The sequence below is a fragment of the Acipenser ruthenus genome, chromosome 5 (assembly GCF_902713425.1).
Source record: "Acipenser ruthenus chromosome 5, fAciRut3.2 maternal haplotype, whole genome shotgun sequence".
Taxonomy (NCBI): domain Eukaryota; kingdom Metazoa; phylum Chordata; class Actinopteri; order Acipenseriformes; family Acipenseridae; genus Acipenser; species Acipenser ruthenus.
In genome coordinates, this window is record NC_081193.1 from 74,890,188 (window position 1) to 74,909,703 (window position 19,516).

Consider the following 19,516-nt stretch of genomic DNA (forward strand, 5'->3'; position numbering starts at 1 on the left):
GGGTACTTAGTGTCCCATGATATTCCTAAATGCTATTTAACAACATGGCACCTTCTGTGCTTTCCCCATCAACATTTTTTTTAATGGTACCTTTCTTCATTTTGACCTCAATTAAACGATTGCTTGCAGATTGTGTACTCCTTCTCTACATCAACCCACTAAAATATTCAGAAAATAAGAACTTGGATAATTTTGGTTCATGAGTATTTATACATTCTGTTACAGTATTTTGAACTTGAAAAACAAACTGTGAGTTAAACTAAGAATTAAAATAGTAAAAATAAAAAAATCAACAAGCTTGAATAATTGATAGAAGAATGCTAAATGTTGCTCAGACGTAAGCTGAAAAAGGGGAACTATTATTAGGTACTGCATGTTGCTGCCACCAGCATTTCTTACTGTGCCACCACCAAAGGAAACAGAAAAGGGTCAGTAATCTGAGTGCCAAAGCACATATTTCTGTAGGAATAAGAACCCATTGTGTAAACAGGGGAGCGTTACTATTTGCAATGCCTGAATTTTCAGCTGAGCCAAGCTGCTTCCTTAGAATTTGCTCATTTTTTAAAATTGTATAGCTTTTTATTTCTGATCATTTTAAAGTTTCAATATACTTTTTAAAATAACTTTGTTTAAATCTGGAGGGTATACAAAAAATAAATATTAATGTGGGGGGACTTGTGTACTGCACTTTGTAATTGATATGATGTGAATAAAGTTTATTTGGGATACTGTATACAACAACATATATACCAGTAGTGCTATGCTTTTTTATATTGTTTATTTTATTTAGTATTATAACTCATTAAAGCAAAAGTTTGTCAACAAGAATAAAGCAGACAGCAGCTGAGCTCTTGTAACATCTATCAAGCAATAAATTATATTCCTAAATATCTGTACAATGAATGAAAACTGACCTGTATATTATTGATTTGCACAGCAACTGCTTTCCAGCACTCTATTACACATTGTCTTGCCCAACAATCAAGTTCAGTTTCATAGTATGATTCCATGGGTTCTACTGTACTGTTTTTAATATCATCTTGCAATCAACAAGTATCTCTTATGATAATAATAATAATAATAATAATAATAATAATAATAATAATAATAATAATAATAATAATAATAATAATAGTGTTCTTGACTCCAGGCACAAATATGTCAAATTCCCTCCAGCATTCTTTCTACACACTCTGAGCTAAACAGATATGCTCTTACTGCAACCTGTAGAAGCAGAAGGTGATGCATGTCATCTGCAAGCTTCTCGCTAGTTAAAGAAAGAAACGATCACCTTCACAATTTTTCAACAGCTGATGGGTGTGTGGTTTAAAGAGTATTAGCCAGTTTATTAATAAACAGTGACAAAAAGAAAGCAGTTCAATTACTTACAATGGAGTATGCAAACAACATACAAGTCTGTGTTCTCTGTGGTCATTTTCACTTGCATCCACTTTTAACTTTAGGTTTGTTACAGGTTTGTTATATTACTATATTTATTTATATAGATACAGTAGTATGATGAACAGATGGAAATAGTTTATGAATTGACATCCCTGGACAAACTTGGGGAGTTGTGTTTATTCTCATTTGGCATTGGCTTATGTTTTATACTTTAAGTATCGTAATGTACTGTTTTAATGCAAAGCGTTGGGGAAGAATGGTGTTTTAATATCGCATATCAGCATTAATGCGTTTACAGCCAGTCACGTGTTTTATTACCAAACGAGCATGGGACTATTGCATAGTGTTTTTTTTTTTACGCGACATAGTGAACACATGTGTTTTGCAAGGAAACCAACACCGTAGCACCACTGCTGATTATGAACAAAACCCGCGCATTGAAATCGGACACCGTGCAAGTTGGAATCGGTTTGAGTGAATTGTTTTTTTTTTTGTTTCCTGTTGGCTGGGTCACAGTGGTCGTTTCCTCCGACAGCTATTGCTGAAGTGTGAGCTTGGAGCAGTGGGAGGAGACTGTGTTGCAATTGAATTTCCAGTGAGACCAAGGGCTCAGATTGTGAGATCACATCCTAGAGTTACTGTAGCCAGCGTGTCTAATTCGTTGTAGTGTACCCAGATTTCTGACTGATTTGTAGCTGACTAATCTTTTTTTTTTTTTTAAACTCTGAAGAGTCTGCTGTATTCTCGCGATCCACGAACCAGTCACTGTAACATGGGCTTTACATAGGAGTTTTCCCCTTTAGGGGTTTACCGTTTGCGATCTTGTGTTGGAAATACAGTATACTCGTTATCGAAACAATTTTACAGGGAAAGAATCAAACTGCAATGTGGGGGAAACTGGTTTCGGGCTATGGAGACGGATTTAATAATAACTATGAAACAGGTAGGTGCAATCTCTCAGAGTTAATTGTAGTTTGTGTTATTTTATGGTTTTTAACCCTTTTATGGTTAATACGAGTAGTGCAAGATCTTTCTGTGTTTCTACTGTACAGCACGTGTAATTGCCAGCGTATTTGTTTCAGCCAATACAATATCTTATTACAAGTTTTTCATTTAATATCAGACCACATCGTTGGTGTTTTGAGTCACATAAATAATTGGTATTAAGTTGTTACCGAATACGACATTCGGGTTCTAGTAGTACTATGCTTTCTTTTTCATAAAAATGTATATATATATATATATATATATATATATATATATATATATATACATACACTTTCTGTAAGTCGCTGTGTCTGCTCAAACAAAATCCATAACATGTTTTTAATACAGTACTGTTAGATTTTCCCAGTAGAAATGATCTGTTTGTTTGTAACTGCCTGGATTGGTTCCAGCAGTCCCACAGCGCGTGCTCTTTGTCTTGCATAGTGCTCGTCTGTCAGAAGAGATTTCTGACTAGGCTACTTATCGACGAATTTACTTTTGATTCTATTTTCCGCATGACCTCAGCTTTTATTTCGCGTTCCTATTTCTTATGTCACCGGACTATTAATTCTAATAAATGTGCCATGCATTTTAATGTAATTATTAGTAACATTTTAGCACAGACTACATGTGCTAGATAATTTGGAGAAGTTTGTATATTTTCTTGCCACAGCTAGTAAACAGTACAATCTGCAGTATGCGGGAATTCATGTTTTGTATGTCACGTCAAATTATCATTTAGAGATATCTCAAATTGCATTTTAAGATGTTTTAAGATATCTCTAAGTCATTCCAAGATATTCAAAATATTTGAAGATATCTTCAAATGTGTAAATATATCTCTAAATCATTTTAAGATATCTAAAATACATTTATAGATATCTGAATTATTTCCAGATATCTTTTAAATAATTTTAAGATATCTCAAAATGTTTTGAGCTATCTTTTAAATACTTTCAGATATCTGAAATTCAATTTACGATACCTGGAAATGACCTGCTGTTCATTTCTCTATCGCTCCCCTGGTCCTCCTACTCACTTCCTTGAAGAACTTGATTTCTTCCTTTCCTATAGCTCTACCTCTACTCCTGTCCTTTTAGGTGACTTTAATTTTCAACTCTCTAACTCCTCATTCTGCTGGTTTTCTCACTTGTCTTAATTATTTTTCTTTTCAACTTTCCCCTTCACCTCCTAATCATATTGCTGGTCGCCAACTGGACCTTTTTTCTCTAGACTGCTCTCCCGTCCCCTACTCTTCCCCGTTATTCTCCTTTGATCACTTTATCTCCTTTTTCGACTTATTCAGAATTCTGCTGCTCATCTGCTATTCTCCCAACCCCACTACTCTCTCACACTACCCCTCTGCTTCACACTCTTCACTGGCTACCTATCTCTGCTCGCATCCAGTTCAAGACCCTTGCTCTTGCCTATTGCTCTGTCCATCCTACTGCCCCTGCCTGTCTCCAGTCCCTCGTGTCTCCTTATATCCTTATATGCCTTCTCTTCACTCTCCTTCCTCCCGTGCTTTCTCCTTCTCTTCCCTTGTCCACCTGTGGTAGAACCATATACCGGTTATCCTGAGGACTGTTCAGTCTTTCACTGCTTTCCACCGTCTTCTCAAAACCCACTTATTCAACCTTTATTTGTAAATTCCTATGTATATATCCTTTTTTGTATTTTCCTTTATTTATATTTCATTTGTATGTGTTTGTTTTGCATTTTTATTGCCTGTAACTTATATACCTTTATATTTTGTTTAATTTCTGTAAGTCGCTTTGGATAAAAGCATCTGAATAATAATAATCATCATCATCATAATAATAATAATAATAATAATAATAATTTAGAGATATCTCTAAATCAGGGGTCAAACTCCAGTCCTCGAGGGCCGCAGGGTCTTCTGGTTTTCATTCCAACTTAAGCTCTCAATTAACATAATTGATGATTTTAAAAATGCACTTGATTCAAGGTACACTACCAATGAAACATTTTGAGGCCTGAAGAGAAGTGTTAAATGTGTCCAGTTAATCAAATAATTAGACCAATTAAGTAATTGAGAGCTCTGGTGGAACAAAAGCCAGAAGACACTGCGGCCCTGACACCCCTGCTCTAAATGGACAGGAGGTCTATTCAAAACTAAAGCTGCTTTCACACTGGCATGATCTACACGGGTCAGAACCTACCTGGGTCAGGACCCGGTGTCATACGGGCCGGGTACGCGATTTCACACTATGACCTGGGTGACAGACTCAAGTAAACAATACCCGTATAAATGCCCCGGAAGCAGCTTGTTACAGACCCTGCTGCAATCTGGCTCATGGTGTGTCTTAAGCAACACAAATATGGCTGAACAGAAATGTTCCTTGCAGAAGTGAAACCTTCACATAGGTGTGGATGTTTGTTATTGCGTCGGCTCACAAACGTCCGTCAAGCATTTTGTGTCGCTCAAAGCATGTAGACCCACATCCTAAGGTGAGTCGCTGGGATCCGGGTTAACCTGGGTATGACCCAGGTATGTGGTTTCACACTACGTGGGATTGGGGTTTTAGATATGTCTCTAAATAAACAGGAAGTTATTTAGAGATCTCTAAATCATTATTTAAAAATATCTGTAAATCAGTTTGAGATATCTCAATTTCATTTTTAGATATCTTAAAATGAAATGAAGATATCTTCAAAATGGTTCATTTACAGATATCACAAATTCATTTAAAGATATCTGCAAATTATTTACAGGTATCTCTAAATATTTCAAGATATCATAAAATACAATTTGAGATATCTCTAAATGATGATTTGGCTTGCTAAAGTAAATAAACCATTTTGAAGATATCCTAGTTTCATGTTGAGATATCTAAAAATGAAACAGAGAGATCTCAAATTGATTTACATATATCTTTAAATAATGTTTTGCTAGCATGGTATGCCAAACTGTCATTTAGAGATATCTCTAAATCATTTTAAGATATCTCAAAATGACTTCCAGTCATTTAGAGATATTTTGGAATGAACAGGAAGTAATGTCAAGATATCTCTAAATGACTTCCTGTGAAAGTGCTCAATGTTTTGAAATGACTTCCTGTCCATTTTGAGATATCACTAAATAAACAGTAAGTTATTTTTAGATATCTCTTAAATTTAATTTCAGACATCTGAAAATTATTTAAAGATATCCAGCATTTCCGTTAATTGGTAAATACCCCTCAGAGACCGTTTCAAAAGCTATTTGACGGGCAGAATGAGTGAGTGAGTGTGCCTCTAGTGCGCCTGTAGACTACAACCATTTAAAAGCACATGCAATCGAATGAGTGAGTGAATTGGCAGTTCCTGCATTAGCGCATACTTGTTAACAAAGCAAGTCACCAATAGGCCGATTCAATCCACGCCCCCTCCTTTCGTTTCACCTTGAGGGGAGGATTTGTTTATTTTTATGTTATTTTTAAAAAGCAAAAAATGTTTTGAAGTAGTACATCTCCACTGACCACTTTATTGGCACATGTAGGCCGATTATTTATGCAATGCTAATTTACAGAATGCACACCTTGTTGGCATCCATTGATGCTAACGTAATGTTCTGTGCCCCTGGTTTGCCAACAGATGCTGATGTACACTCTCCAGGATGGTTACCTGGTGCAGAGTCAACATGGCAGGCAGCCTCCTCCTCCTCCAGCAGCAGTAACCGTGGGAGACGTCTCAGCACACCCTCTGACAGCGGGGACACAGGGATAGGCATGTCCTGCTCTGACAGCATAGAGGGTGAGAGCCTTTCAACCCAGCAGAATCCTGCTTTATGTCTTTATACTTGCCACATTTGATTGGTTGGAATCCCTTAGCAGCATAGGCTCCGGTTCCTTATGTTCCATTCTTTGTTAAAAGCCAAATGCATATGTGTTTGGAGATGTGACCCCACTCTGGTGGTCCCTTGCACCTTTTTGGTGCCTAAAGGTTGGTGACCCTGGTTCCCACAGTATGGGATGAACAGCTGTTTTGTTGTTGTTTTGCTTCTAAATAAGCTTATCAGTTACTGTGGTCATGCATTTGTACAGCAAATCCATGTGATGCAATGAGTTTCCAGTCCTACTTGTCTGGCTGGTGTCTGAATTGTCTTTTTCTGCTATCAGTTCAGATGCTAGGTGGTTTATTTTAAAGAATTCCTTTAAAATGAAACTGGATTACTGTATGTGCACAGGATACTGAAAATAGCTGTCTCTAACAAGTTTTTGAGCTAACCTTTCTCCTAGCCACGTTACATTTTGCATTGAGGAAATAGGAACGTTTGTCAATCAGAAATGAAGTTATTTTAAACAGTTGTTGGAGAGAAATTTAGAGAAACAATTAAATCATAATCATTAACTGCTTCAAATGTAATTTTAAAAAAAGGGTAAATAAATACATGGAGACAAAACATCTTTCTACAAGTGGGTTTAGGAAACCATGCATACATCTTTCATTTTAGTGAAATTGACATTAAAGCCATGATACAAAAATACCATGGGTATGGATGGTGAACATCTTCTCATGAAACTGTAATTATATTAGAACTATTTTCAATTAAACCAACTGGTAGTTTAGTTTATTTTCTCAGCTGATACTATTTTAACACCATCTGTCCATGTGAAAACACTGTTTGCACAGAACAAAGAGAAGAAGTCTTACTGAACAAAACAACAGCAAAGTACAGCTGTGGGTCTATGTTTAATAGAGTAAACAGTTAAGCCTTTTGTTTAAGTCAGGCCCACAGGGCAGTTTTATCCATACTTCAGAGGATTAGGCTACTGCTCAATAAGTCTGAGTATTCTGTTAAATGTTCAGTTAAAAAGTGCATAATTGACGTTGTTTATGTTTTATTTACATCAAGAACAAAAAATCAATATTCTGAACGTGACATATCTCATTTAGTGCTTGCCAAGTTTTATGTAGCAGAAGGCCCATGACTTTTAATCCTCAAAGTTGTGGGTCAAGTAACAGTAAAACATATACCTATCTGTGGAATTTCAGCCAGACTGTTGTTTTGATTTGTGTTAACCAAATACATCTGTTTCTCTTAGTCCAGTCAGCATCAGTGCCAACAGCTTCAGTCTTTGTGCTTAATGCAGATATTGTTGTGCTTTGTCATTACGACATGAAAGAGTGTTTTCTTTTTAGTTTCCATGAGAACCTGGCTAACATTTTGGTACATTTTGACAACTTCTTGTGTGTTTTTGCTGACAACTGGTTTCTGCTGACAACTGCATACAATGGTACCGAGCAATAGCAGCCATGAACTAGTTTTCCAAGGCCTACATCACCAGTCTTGATAATTGTCACTCTCTTGTCCTGACATTCATTATTAATGAATCACTGTGCTGGTGTGGTTCTCCTAAACCACATTCTAATGAGATTAAGAAACTAGACAAAGGGTATAAAACTACACAAATGTTATACCCATCTACCAGCTTTGGTTATTATTTATAAAAACATTTGTCATAATTAACTAGAAGAGTATATACTTAAATCATTGGGCAGTCATTATTGGGGAAATGCAAATGGCTTTTTAAAAAATCTTTATATCCAAAACTGGCACTAATGAATATTATTAGTTATAAGTTAAACTGTTATTTAAATACATAAATAATTATGTACAAAGTAATTCATGGGCATAATCATGGATGCAACATTTGTGAGAGAGATTATATATGTGAACAGATGGTTATTACATTTGTGGTTTGTACAACTCCATCAACATTTCATAATTAACATTATGACATAGGCAGTCATCTGTTCATATTGATAGATTTTGACAACTTGTGAATCAGACCACAAGACAGCTGGCAAATATAGCAGCTAGTTAGTTGTTATGCAACACTTGCAGCTGACCGTACTTCATATAACTGAGAACCTTGTTTTTCTGCCTATAAAGGGTAAAATCGGGTTGTATTCTCCATAATTCATTTTGCTTGCATTGAGTAAACATACATAAACAGTAGCTCTGACATCCCAAAAGATATTGCTTGCTGTACTAATAAATAATAATTGCTAACATCTTCTGTAGCTTTTACTTTACAAGTATTTTGAATATCAGTTACTGTATTGCTTCTCTCTTGCTTGAAAACAGTCATGTGAAAGAAGGGTTCCGACAGCTCTGCAAAACAATATGCATGTAGGAGCTTTACTTGGTGATGTCAGCTCTTCTCCATGTATCAGTGAGACTTCTTCACGGGATTGGACAGCCTACAGTGCTTCCAGCTGTAACAGTGTTTGTTTGTGAGGGATTTAGAGGCCTTGCAATGATTCATTAGCAGCCTCCCATGAATGCCTTCAATATGAAGTGCTGGCAAATAGTTACTGCTTTCCTTAGTGTTCTGTAATGTAAGTAGATGACCAGAGATGACGCCTAGATACTAAAATATGATTTCACAATAATACATTCCTTCTGTACAGTGTTGCAGTATATTGCCATGATATGAGGGAAGCTTGCTATAAAATATACAAGAACCAAAAAATAATAGTTAGGTAAGTAATGTTCATTTGTATTTAGTTTTTTGTATTATTATTATTATTATTATTATTATTATTATTATTATTATTATTATTATTATTATTATTTTACTCTTTCATTTCTGAATCAAGGAATGGATTGTATATAGGCATTTGTATTTTCAGAGAAAATTTGTGTGTATATATCATTTCAAAACAAAACTTGAATTAAGTGCATAAAATTTAGCTAGAGTAGGTTAGGCCCTAAACCTAAACTTTAGGGAATTTCTTATCAGTGTTTAAAGGTAAAGTTGACCTGATCAGCAATTTGGAGTTATCACAATGTAAAGAACCTCTAGCTTGTGTGTTTGACATATTATTTTTACGTGATATATATATAATTTTAAGGCTAGATTCTCTATATTTATAAGCCGTATCCATGTGTGGAGGTATTTTAACTACCATCCTAAAAATTGATATAGAGGCTTAAAATAAAATACAAGGGGCACTTGAAACTGATCTCATGTTAACTGTATTCCTCTATAGCTTACCCACTTCCCGTGTTCTTCATTTTATCAAAAATCAGACCTTGCTGCCTTTTTAGTTTAACGTTCCCCTAGAGGTAGTTTCATAATACCAATTCTTTACATACATTTCTGTAAAAAAATTAGGCAGTGACATTATTTAGTCCTGAAATTATGAGATTACCTCAGGGCTATTTACCATTGAGGTCATTTTTACGTAACTTAAATATATGTGTATTTTAATTCATGATGTAAAATATTTGTGTGTATTTGTTTTCTCAATGGGTATGTATGATGGATGGCCTTAACCATAATCACAGATGGTGAAGGGTTATGTAGGCCATCAGAGAGTATAGTCAGTGATGCATTATCAAAACACTGAATTATGAGCTCTGTACTCATTTGGTTTGATTTGATACACAGCTTGATTATTCCTCCCCCACCTGAATAATTACAAAATTGGCTGTCATGTTTCTGGATTTCAGGTCAGGTCGAGACTGATGTTTTCCTATTTCACTCACAATGCAATAAAACAAGGGTTCTTTGGGAATATAAAACAGCATAGAAATGACTCGCACTCTTAAGTGAGGGTCTTTGTTTGATCCAGTCTTCCTCTAATGTGTGACTGGTGTAGAGCCAAGGTATCAGATAACTGCTGATCAGGTGCTCAGGTGAACCTGGTTCTCAAGAAACTGAGCAGTGCTTGAAAAATAGATGAAGGCTCAACCAAGGCTTCTAATTTGTTTAGCACACTATTATCAGCAAGTCTTTAGATATTTATGCTAACAGCATATTTGATCCCCCTGATTGAGCTCAGATATTTGCAAATCCATACTCTTTCAGTAAGGTTTGTAACAACCTATATTCATTGATATGTGAAAATATATTCATTCTCTGTTTCCTTAATAAAAAGTAATGACTGGGTATATAAGGGATGCTCTCTGAGGATACATATTTATGTTTTTTTTTGTAGGACAATGGTGGATTCATTCAAAATGAGTTCCATCTTGCTGTGCATGGGCAGGATACTCCAGTTCTCGTTATAATTTTGAACATCAGCAATCAAGTAGTTTTGTTGCAACAAGCTGGATTTATTTTTGCATGTGGCGCCAGTCATTTCTAGCAAATGCTTACGCAACCAAGGTCAGAATAAGGATAGCAGTTGAGTGTAACATTACCGTGCAGGAGGTAAAAGATGTTGGTAGGTAACGTGAGCTCTGTGACCAATGGGACAGGAATACATTCAGGGACCGCTAAAGAGAGGCAGATAGGATTCTTCACATTCCCAGGCCTCTGGACTCTTTACACAGAAAGCACAGCCGAATGTGGTTATTGATTTAGACTTCTATCGCAGGTGATAACTAGCTTGTTATTGTATAGTCCCCAGAAAAGAAACATCTGTATTTTATTATGATTAATTTATATAAGGATGCATGGTTGTTCAACTGCTATAAACTCAAAAGCACAGTTTAACCCTACAGATTCTGTAATGCCTGTGGGTGTCTTGCAGTTCTTGAAGTCACTGCGTGTGCCAGTTTCTTTTCTTTTACTTTGAAAGGAATGGAAATGGGGCAGATGATGATATTCAGCAGCTCGCACGTGCCACCAAGTAGATTGCCAGCCTTGGACTGAAGGTTTTACCAGCAAGTTGTAAGACTAATCAGTAAAGCCCATGGGAAAATGCCTTCCAATGTACTGCATTAGAAAACCCTGCCCCTCTTTGCAGAAGAGTGATCCCTTAATCCCAGTGTGCAATAATAGCATGAATTACAACATTAGTCATATTTAGGGCTTCTGATTTTAATGGATAAAGGTGTCTGCTAATGAACAAATAATAAAAAAACTGATAAAATAGCCCAAATACAAAAAAACTGGAATTGGTGTATAGCCAATAAACACCAGAAAACGCCAGAAAAACATGGTTGTTCAATTCATGTTAACTTCACCCCTTTCTCATTTTATATATATATATAAAAAAAAAACTTCAAAAACCAAAGACAAACCACCTTTCTGTCCTGTTAGGCAATGTCCCTCTTTCCTGACTCGTGATTACAATTACAGTGGGAATTAAAGCTATATTACAGTTAGAAGGTGAGAATTTAAAACAGAATTGCAAATTGTTAGGAAATGTAAAAAAAGGCCTACACACAAAAACCCCAGAAGAATGTGCCCGTGACCATAAGGATTTTCTTGTGGAAGACAACAAAGGAAAGAAGGTACAACTAAGTGTGCAAGTACTGTAGAGTTACTACTATAGTGACAGAAAAAAAACCCGCCCAAGCATTTAGGAAAGTAACCGAAACCAATAATTTCATACAGTATATAAAAAGCCCTGAAAAAAAAGATTTACATTAAATTTAAAAATAGCTAAAAATAAGCACCGAAAAATGAAATGAATAAAAAATGAAAAATAGAAGCCCTAATCATATTATACTTCTTGATCTGAGTTCATTGAGGGTCAAGGATATCGGACAGGAAAAAGGCTGGTGTACTTTGCTTGAATGGATGCAATAATAGCCAGCTTTTTAAGAACTTGGGCTCTGTCCAGGGATGCATCAGTTTCTGAAAACACAGGCCACAAGTTTTATTTTAAAGATGGCTTTTTGTGATATAGTAGCAAGGCTGAATAGGCACGTAGACTTGTATAAATATATGCTGATAATGTATCAAAGAAAATGGGGAGAGGGAGGGGGGGTGGGTGGATATACTGTACACAATTCTTCCAGGTATAGGTCATGGTTTGATTACCTGCCAGGCTTGATTCAACTCAGGTGTATTGGTCTACATAACAAGAGCTGGAGACCATGGTACTGTAGCTGTCTAGCAGGGTGATAAAAACACATGAAAATGTACAAAAGCAACTAAAGATCACAGGTTAAAAAAAATACATTACAGTATCAAACTGTTTAATGATTAACTGTTTTACTTTACCGTAGCTTGACTTTGTTGTTTGTTGCATTTTCGTGAGGTGAAATTGGAGGAAGCGCTGTGTAACTGCACAGTGAAGACAGACTGATTTGGCATGCGAGAAAAAAAAAAACGCGGGTTGTGACGGATAATCAAATAAATTGTAACATTGAAGAGATGAGGTTTGTATCAGAAAACTGTTGACATAGTCGGAAATTGTGTGTGACGGGTAAGTGCGTTAATTTATATATAATGGGAATTAATTTATTTCTTAATGCAAGGACGGTAAAACGCGGCTGACTTGTATCTTAGTGTCGTATATCCAAGTGCTGACTGTAGATCATTTATGGCTGGTGTTACCGACCCTGGTTTCATTTGACTTTATGAAGCAAGATTTGTTAATTCTATAGGGTGATGCAAACTTTTGACCATAGCTGTACATTGTTTAAATCCAAAGCTTCTATTTGTTGTTCAGTTGAACTCTTTTCAGTACATATATTTAACAAAATAATTCCAGTAAATCTTACCTCTAATGAATTAATATCATTTTGTACACTGTTAAAAATGTATAGTTTTTACAAGAACTCAGACTCCCAGAATCCTCATGCTTTGGTCCTCAGCAACTCCTATTTTTCCCCAGTGTCTCGCATGTCATCAGACTGTGTTGCTTCATGTTACCTCTTGCAGTAGAACACATACATGCGACAGACTTGCTGTGTAGTGTGCAAGGTATATTTGTATTTGGACTAGTTTAAATTGTAATAATAAAATACCTTGTTTTGAATTCAAGTCATGTAGAACCCGACCTTTATTGAAATAATCAGACAAGACAACGTTTCTAGTGAATACAAAGGAACAGTTTTGTTAAAAATAAAACTAAATAAGGAAAAATTTAAACGGTGCAACAACTGAACTAAGTAATACAGAAAGGAAGAATTAACTAAACTAAACAGTACACAAAAGGAAACATAAACAACGACACCTCACTCCCGCTGGTTGATCAGCGATCCAACGCAATCTATGGGAGATTCCCTTAAGGTTACAACTGCATTCCTGACAGCTATTTAAGACGAAGGTTAGTCTTAACAGGCGTATCGTTAGTAACACAAATATTTACTTTCATTAATATTTGATAGTCAAACCATTGTTAAAGCAGTCTCATGTGTTTAATTTTGGTAAGGCTCTGCAGTTAATCGATTTTGTCGGTTTGGTTTAAATTTCTGAAAAAAAATCGAAACCAAGTTGGAGCATTAAAACCGTGTCGGTGTCCCGCCATTTTTCGCGAAAATGTCTGACAATGCTAGCAGCACCCCTCCCGCAGCTAAGCATAAAAGTATAGTTTTAGAATATTTAACACAAGTTGATAAACAATTTAGCAAAATATGTTTAAAAAAAGGTAAGCGCCAATTATGGAAATACAAGTAACTTAAAAAGACATTTACAACTCAAACACAAAACAGAATTTGAAACCCTGTGTAACGAAGAAAAACAAAAGGCTGAAGTCGAAGAAGACGTGCCACAGACCACTCCACAGGTAACTATCGTACAACTCCAGATCTAGACCTAAAATTATACTGACTGAATACCAATCGCAATATGGACAATATTAATAACAGATATAGCAGTAATAAATTATTAATATATCTAATTGTTGCAGTGCACTACAAACGATGTACTGACAATGAACAACTGATCAGTTTTTTCTGGTGTGATCGGAAGAGGAATTGAAAGCACATTTTATTTTAATTCACTGTAGAAAAACTGACACATGTGACTGCCCCATTCATTTTGGGGCGCCGGAGGTTACGCGCATATTACTCAGGCACCGTAAAAGCCACCTACCTGGTTTGGGGCTTTCCAAAGATGTATCCAGTGTGTGTATGTGGTACTCCTAGCCGGAACTACGATCGCCTGAAGTTAAAGCTCTCATCATGTGACAGAGTTCACGGCTTAGGTTTCGTTTTGAGTCGACTGTAGCAGCTACACTGAAAGGGACGGTATCGTTGGAACGCTTAGAATAGCAGCAATAATATTGTACATTATTAAAGTTTTTTTTTTTTTTTTGATTAGCAAGGAAATGAGTTCCCAGTTGTTTATTTGCAATACATTTAGATTTATTTTAAACCAGTTGTGACTTTTACCTGAGTATAAATGTTCAGGTTGAACAGGGACAAATATGTCAAAGTGTCAAATTGTTGCCCAAAACAGTGACATTTTTTTTATTTTAAATTATTAGTTTTTTATTTCACTTTTAAGTCAGTCATTGAAGGATGTGTTTATTGTATTTTGTTAGTGTCTGCGACTGATTTGTTCTAAATTATGCAAAGAAGTTTTTTATTATAATTCGTGTTATTACAAATATTTATGTATGATCAAAACTTGCAGTTGCATTTGATTATTTTCATTAAAAATGTTATGAAAAATATAACCTCTTTGTTGTCTTATTAAACTGAAAACCGAACCGACAACTGAGCTTTTAAAAGTGAAACCAAACCGACCCGAAACCGAACTGAAATTTCCATAACTGCACAGCCCTAAATTTTGGTTCAGAAGGCAATTCTCATTCTTGCGAGATAAACATGCTGTTTGCGTCCAGACAACCTATCGAGAATTACCTATTATCAAGACAGCTAAATCTGGATTCTAGCTTCTAACGCAGAATGAGAATTGCATACAAACAATTACGATAGTATTTATTAACTCAAAGCATGATTTGAAAGCAATAATACTTTTCTTACATTCCATTTAAAACAAAACATTAATTTTACTTTAAGGTCTGCTTATTCTTGAGTTCATAAGAGGCAAGGCAATCACTAGAATAGTTATCTCATGTTAGAGTGTCCGAAAACGGTATCTCTGTTCCAGCTGGTCGCAGGCTGGATCTCCAGATTGTCACAGTTCAAAGACTGGTTTATGTATCCGAACCTTGGATTTTGTCTCGGGAGCACTGTTTGAGTGTCTCGCTCATACTTTTGTAATGTTCTCTTTAAACCCTGTGATTGGACAGTTATTTTGGGCGGTGCCTGAGTCCACGTGGAGTGTTTCATTGGTTGTTCTCGTTCCGACGCGGCCCTTTATTCTCCATTGGTCCGCTATTCCGCTCCCTGTCGGCTGGATTTATGTGATGGACTGGTTCCTGTCTTAGGTGTCAAAGAACCCAGAACTGTCTGGGTTGCGGGCCCGAAAGAGTCATTCAGCGATCGAGAAGATAAGCCATTTGTTCAGCAGTTAGTTTATGACTCTTTTTAAAAGCATTCTTTGTCAGTGGGGGAGTTTGTGACCAGAAACCAAGAAGAATGGTTTAAGATTCCCCTCTGTATATTTCAATTACTTTCATACACAGAATGATATTATGACCTCCTCTGACGATACAGCTGTATTAAAATATCTGGAAGGGGCAGTCAGAAAATCTTTGTCTTTTATAAAGGAAAATGCAACCTAAGAAATGATGGAAATACATTTTACTGTAGTGAAGATTTACTGGAATTATTTGGTCTATGTACCTTTGTGGTCCTCTTTTTGTAATCCGCTTTAAAGAGTACGTAGCGGGGTTCCGGAAAATATAGTTACAAGTCCCTCACGTGTTGCTACAACCGTTTTAAATAATGTACCTGTCATTTGTATTTTCATTGTGACCATCTTGACAACTTTTACACTTATAACTTTTAAGCTCTTTTGAAAATGGCCGCTCTAGTGCACTGATGGTGTAAGGATTATTGGACACATTGACAAAGAGATAAGACAGCAATAACGATCCATGATGTGGTGTGGAACAGAAAAGCTAGAGCACTTGTTGTTATGTTATTGTTATGTTATTATTTTTCGCTATTCTTGCAGTGATTTAGAGGACATATTTCAAAACCCAGTGATCTAGAGCGGCCATTTTGAAAAGAGCTTAAAAGTTAAGTGTAAAAAGTTGCCAGGATGTAAAATTACAGGTGCGTTATAGCTACAGTTGTAGCAAACCATGGGGATGTTTTTCGGAACCCCTCTACTTACTCTTTAATAAGGCGTGAGTAAATCTCTTGTAAGATGGGATATGGGAGGTATGCAGAAAAGTGATATACTGGAACAAACCTAATGTTAATAACATGATGTTATTTTAATGCACTGAAATGCATTTTTGGCAGGCACATTACTGACAGGGGTCATATTTTTATGGTATATCTGGCTCACTGGTTTTCAGTATGTATATTTTAATATGGATGATGGCATATTTAATAGATAGAGGTCACAGCCCAGACATAAGAGCTTTTTCATCGGATGTGAATCGTAAAATTCTGATCATTAAACTAGGATTTGTTCTTTTTTTCTTTTCTTAATGGATATCCTTCCGTCTCTTCAACATCCTGCCTAATACAGTATTTAGAAACACTTTGCAAAGATAAAAATCTATATCCTGTCTCCTTCTCGGATTTCAGCATGGTGCCTTAAATTAGAGCCCACAACTCTGACTTAATATTACAGCTTGGGAAGAACGCAACTTTGTATAGAAGTCCTGGAGCGACTTGGGTTTCAAAATTACAATAAAAATGCTGGTTGAATAACCTGACATCCTGTCAGATTAACTATTAAATAAAAGAACGCATCTGTACAGTAGACTTGTATTTATTTCAGACATGATTTATGCATTGGTTTCCTTGGCATGATCTCTTTTTGATACAGTCATGTGTACATTCTATTCTATAAACAAGTACAGACATTTTCAGTTTTGTCACTTACTACGTTTCAGGCAGTGTTCTGTTTAAATATTTGTTGCAGCACTAATGTGACAAGGCTGTTCTTCAGCCTGCTTGTGATTTCCATTAGATCCTGTTCAGCTACAGTGTGTGTCACTGATCGGAATGTGAAAGGTCCTGACACTCACTCCTGGGGAGCATTTCTTCTGAATAAACCTCAGCTGGTCTTGTGCATTCTGTCACCTGAGCTGGGACATTTTGGTACTCACTGCCAACATGTATTAAGAGCTGTTAAGAAACAATCTAGCTGCTGTTGTCAGTTTTATAACACCTGCATGTTTGGAAGAGTTGTAGAAATAAAATCACCTGCGGTATCTCGGATAAACCAATAACCAGATGAACTAGCTGGCAGAGTACAGGTGCTTCGATAGTCGAAAGTTCTAGATTTTCTGTTTCTTCTGCTTGTATATGAATCTGGAAAGTACTAAACATATCGTATGTGAGCACTCAATTGGTCATACACAGAAATCTCATGCTTCCAAATGATGCCTGCTCTAGCAGAATGTTTGTGATGACATAACCATATGTACCGAGTACTGAAAACCAAACGCAGCGACTTAAGAGCTACTGTAGAGTATCATTGTGGATGGAATGAGCAGCTACAAATGAACACTATCTTGAAATAGATTTACTCGTAGAGTATTGTATAAAGTTTTTCGGAACTTTGGACACATTTTACAAACTCTTGTTTATCTCATCCTAGCGGGGAGGATAAAGGTTTAAGTCACCTATAGGCCTAGAGGTGAATTCTTACTTTAAGGTTGAAGTAAATTCCTGGGGCACATTCCAGTTATGGGCCACTGAATGCTGCTTTAGAAATAGTTTTAGTGAGAGAAGAGTATTCTGGGTACTTGTAAACAGCACATAGGTTAGAAGTTAAATTTAAATGACAGAGTCGCATGATCATGAGCTTGGTGGGGCCTTGTGCAGGTCTTTTTTTAAGTTGCAAGTCACAGAATACAGGAACATTTTGTTATGCAATGCACAGCACATGTTAAGATTGCTAAATCGGGGGGTGTGCATTGAAGAAAAACATTAGACAACTTTCTATTATAGGAGCGCTTTACTCTCCACTGTTGTATTTCTCATTCTTCTAAACATACCAACTTTAACAAATCTAAATTGAATCTTGTATCATTAGTTATAGCAGTTGCAAGTTTGGCAATGTTGTAGAAAAAGAATTAACTGTGGTATCTCGGATAAAAAAGCCAATAAAATGATAATTTACTTGGACAGTGGCCAGGATGCTGATTTTGATTACCAGCTTAATTTGAAAACAGGATGGAACTAACAAGAAATAAGGAACCTGTAAAGTAGTGTGTCCTAAAATGATTTTAGTCATTGCATAGTTATTGAGTCTCAGTTTGTGTGGTGCTCCAGGACAGCTGATTTTTCAATCTTGTAATAAATAATGGACTATGCAAAAATACCAAGATGTACTGATTTTAGTAAGGTTGCAGATTTTGGTATCGGTCTACGGTAAATGTAAAATGAAGTGCACGCTTTGGCAGTTTGAAACACATTTTTAAATCTGTGTGTTTCTTTTACTGGGATGCTGTGGCAGGGTGCCCCGCCCCTGTGCGTATTTTGTGTTTTGTGTTTTATGTTGTCTGTTATATGTATGTATTGGTGCACGGAGTGTGGGTTATCACAAGTGTTTTAAAATATATAGGTGCCTTTAGGCACAGGGATTGCACAATCACTCCACGTGCAGATTAAAGTGGGTATTAGCATGGAAGCACAGGGAGCACAATTACTTCACGTGCAGATGTACCGAGATTCCAGTTGAATGATTGACGAGCATTCGAGTCTCGGGGTTGGGTGTTCAGAGTGGAGAACGGGAGTAGAGAGAGAGGAGGTAAAATAAATCAAAAGAAAACAATTGCTACGCGTGCTGGTTAAACACCAGCACGATACTTGTTTGTTCCATATCCGTCTGTTTATTAGTCTGTTTATTTTGGCCAGAGCTCCTTTTTGTTTCTGTCAAGTTTTTTTTTTTTTTTTTTTTTTTTGTTTTGTTCAACCTTTTTATTTTTCAATAAACCGGCGCATCAGCGCATTTATTCATTCACTCACCACTCTGTTGTCTACTTGCTTCCTGGCCTGACGTCACCACCAGCCAACCTGGTCACAAATGCTAATATAGAGAAGACATTTTGTATGAATTCTTCTTCTAAAAGACAGAGCATGATTTATGAGAGGCGTTTACCCAGCATTAGGTGTTTAATGATCAGATTCTGTGATGACCCAGATTGAAGCACACAGTGTAACTATGCAATACGTCTGAAGCGTGAGCTCTGAGGATTGCTTCTATTTTTTTCAAAGGAAAAATGGTTGCTGAAGCATGATTTTTATTTCAATGGTCAATATTAATTATTAGTAATGATTTGAATGTCATTTCACAGTCACTCACTAGGCTTCCAATAAATTTGAACATGACCCAAACACTCTGACAAGCGGGCTCCTACGGGGCTCTCTTGAGGCACAGAACCAGGGCTTGTG

General features: G+C 36.3%; 1 protein-coding gene across 4 annotated transcripts in view; it reads left to right on the forward strand.

Moving 5' to 3' along the window:
- The window catches only part of cep85l (centrosomal protein 85, like), an 80,819-nt gene that overhangs the window by 5,447 nt on the left and 55,856 nt on the right, over positions 1–19,516 (forward strand). Inside the window, exons 1-2 of one of the 4 annotated variants that reach the window (XM_059024514.1) lie at positions 1,813–2,344; positions 5,986–6,144. In XM_059024514.1, the coding sequence (XP_058880497.1) occupies positions 2,287–2,344; positions 5,986–6,144 (217 nt within the window). In that variant the 5' untranslated portion in view covers positions 1,813–2,286. Of the gene's footprint in view, positions 1–1,812; positions 2,345–5,985; positions 6,145–13,566; positions 13,810–19,516 lie in introns of those variants that run through there. The other 3 variants (XM_034004287.3, XM_059024513.1, XM_059024515.1) reach the window with 3 other exon arrangements.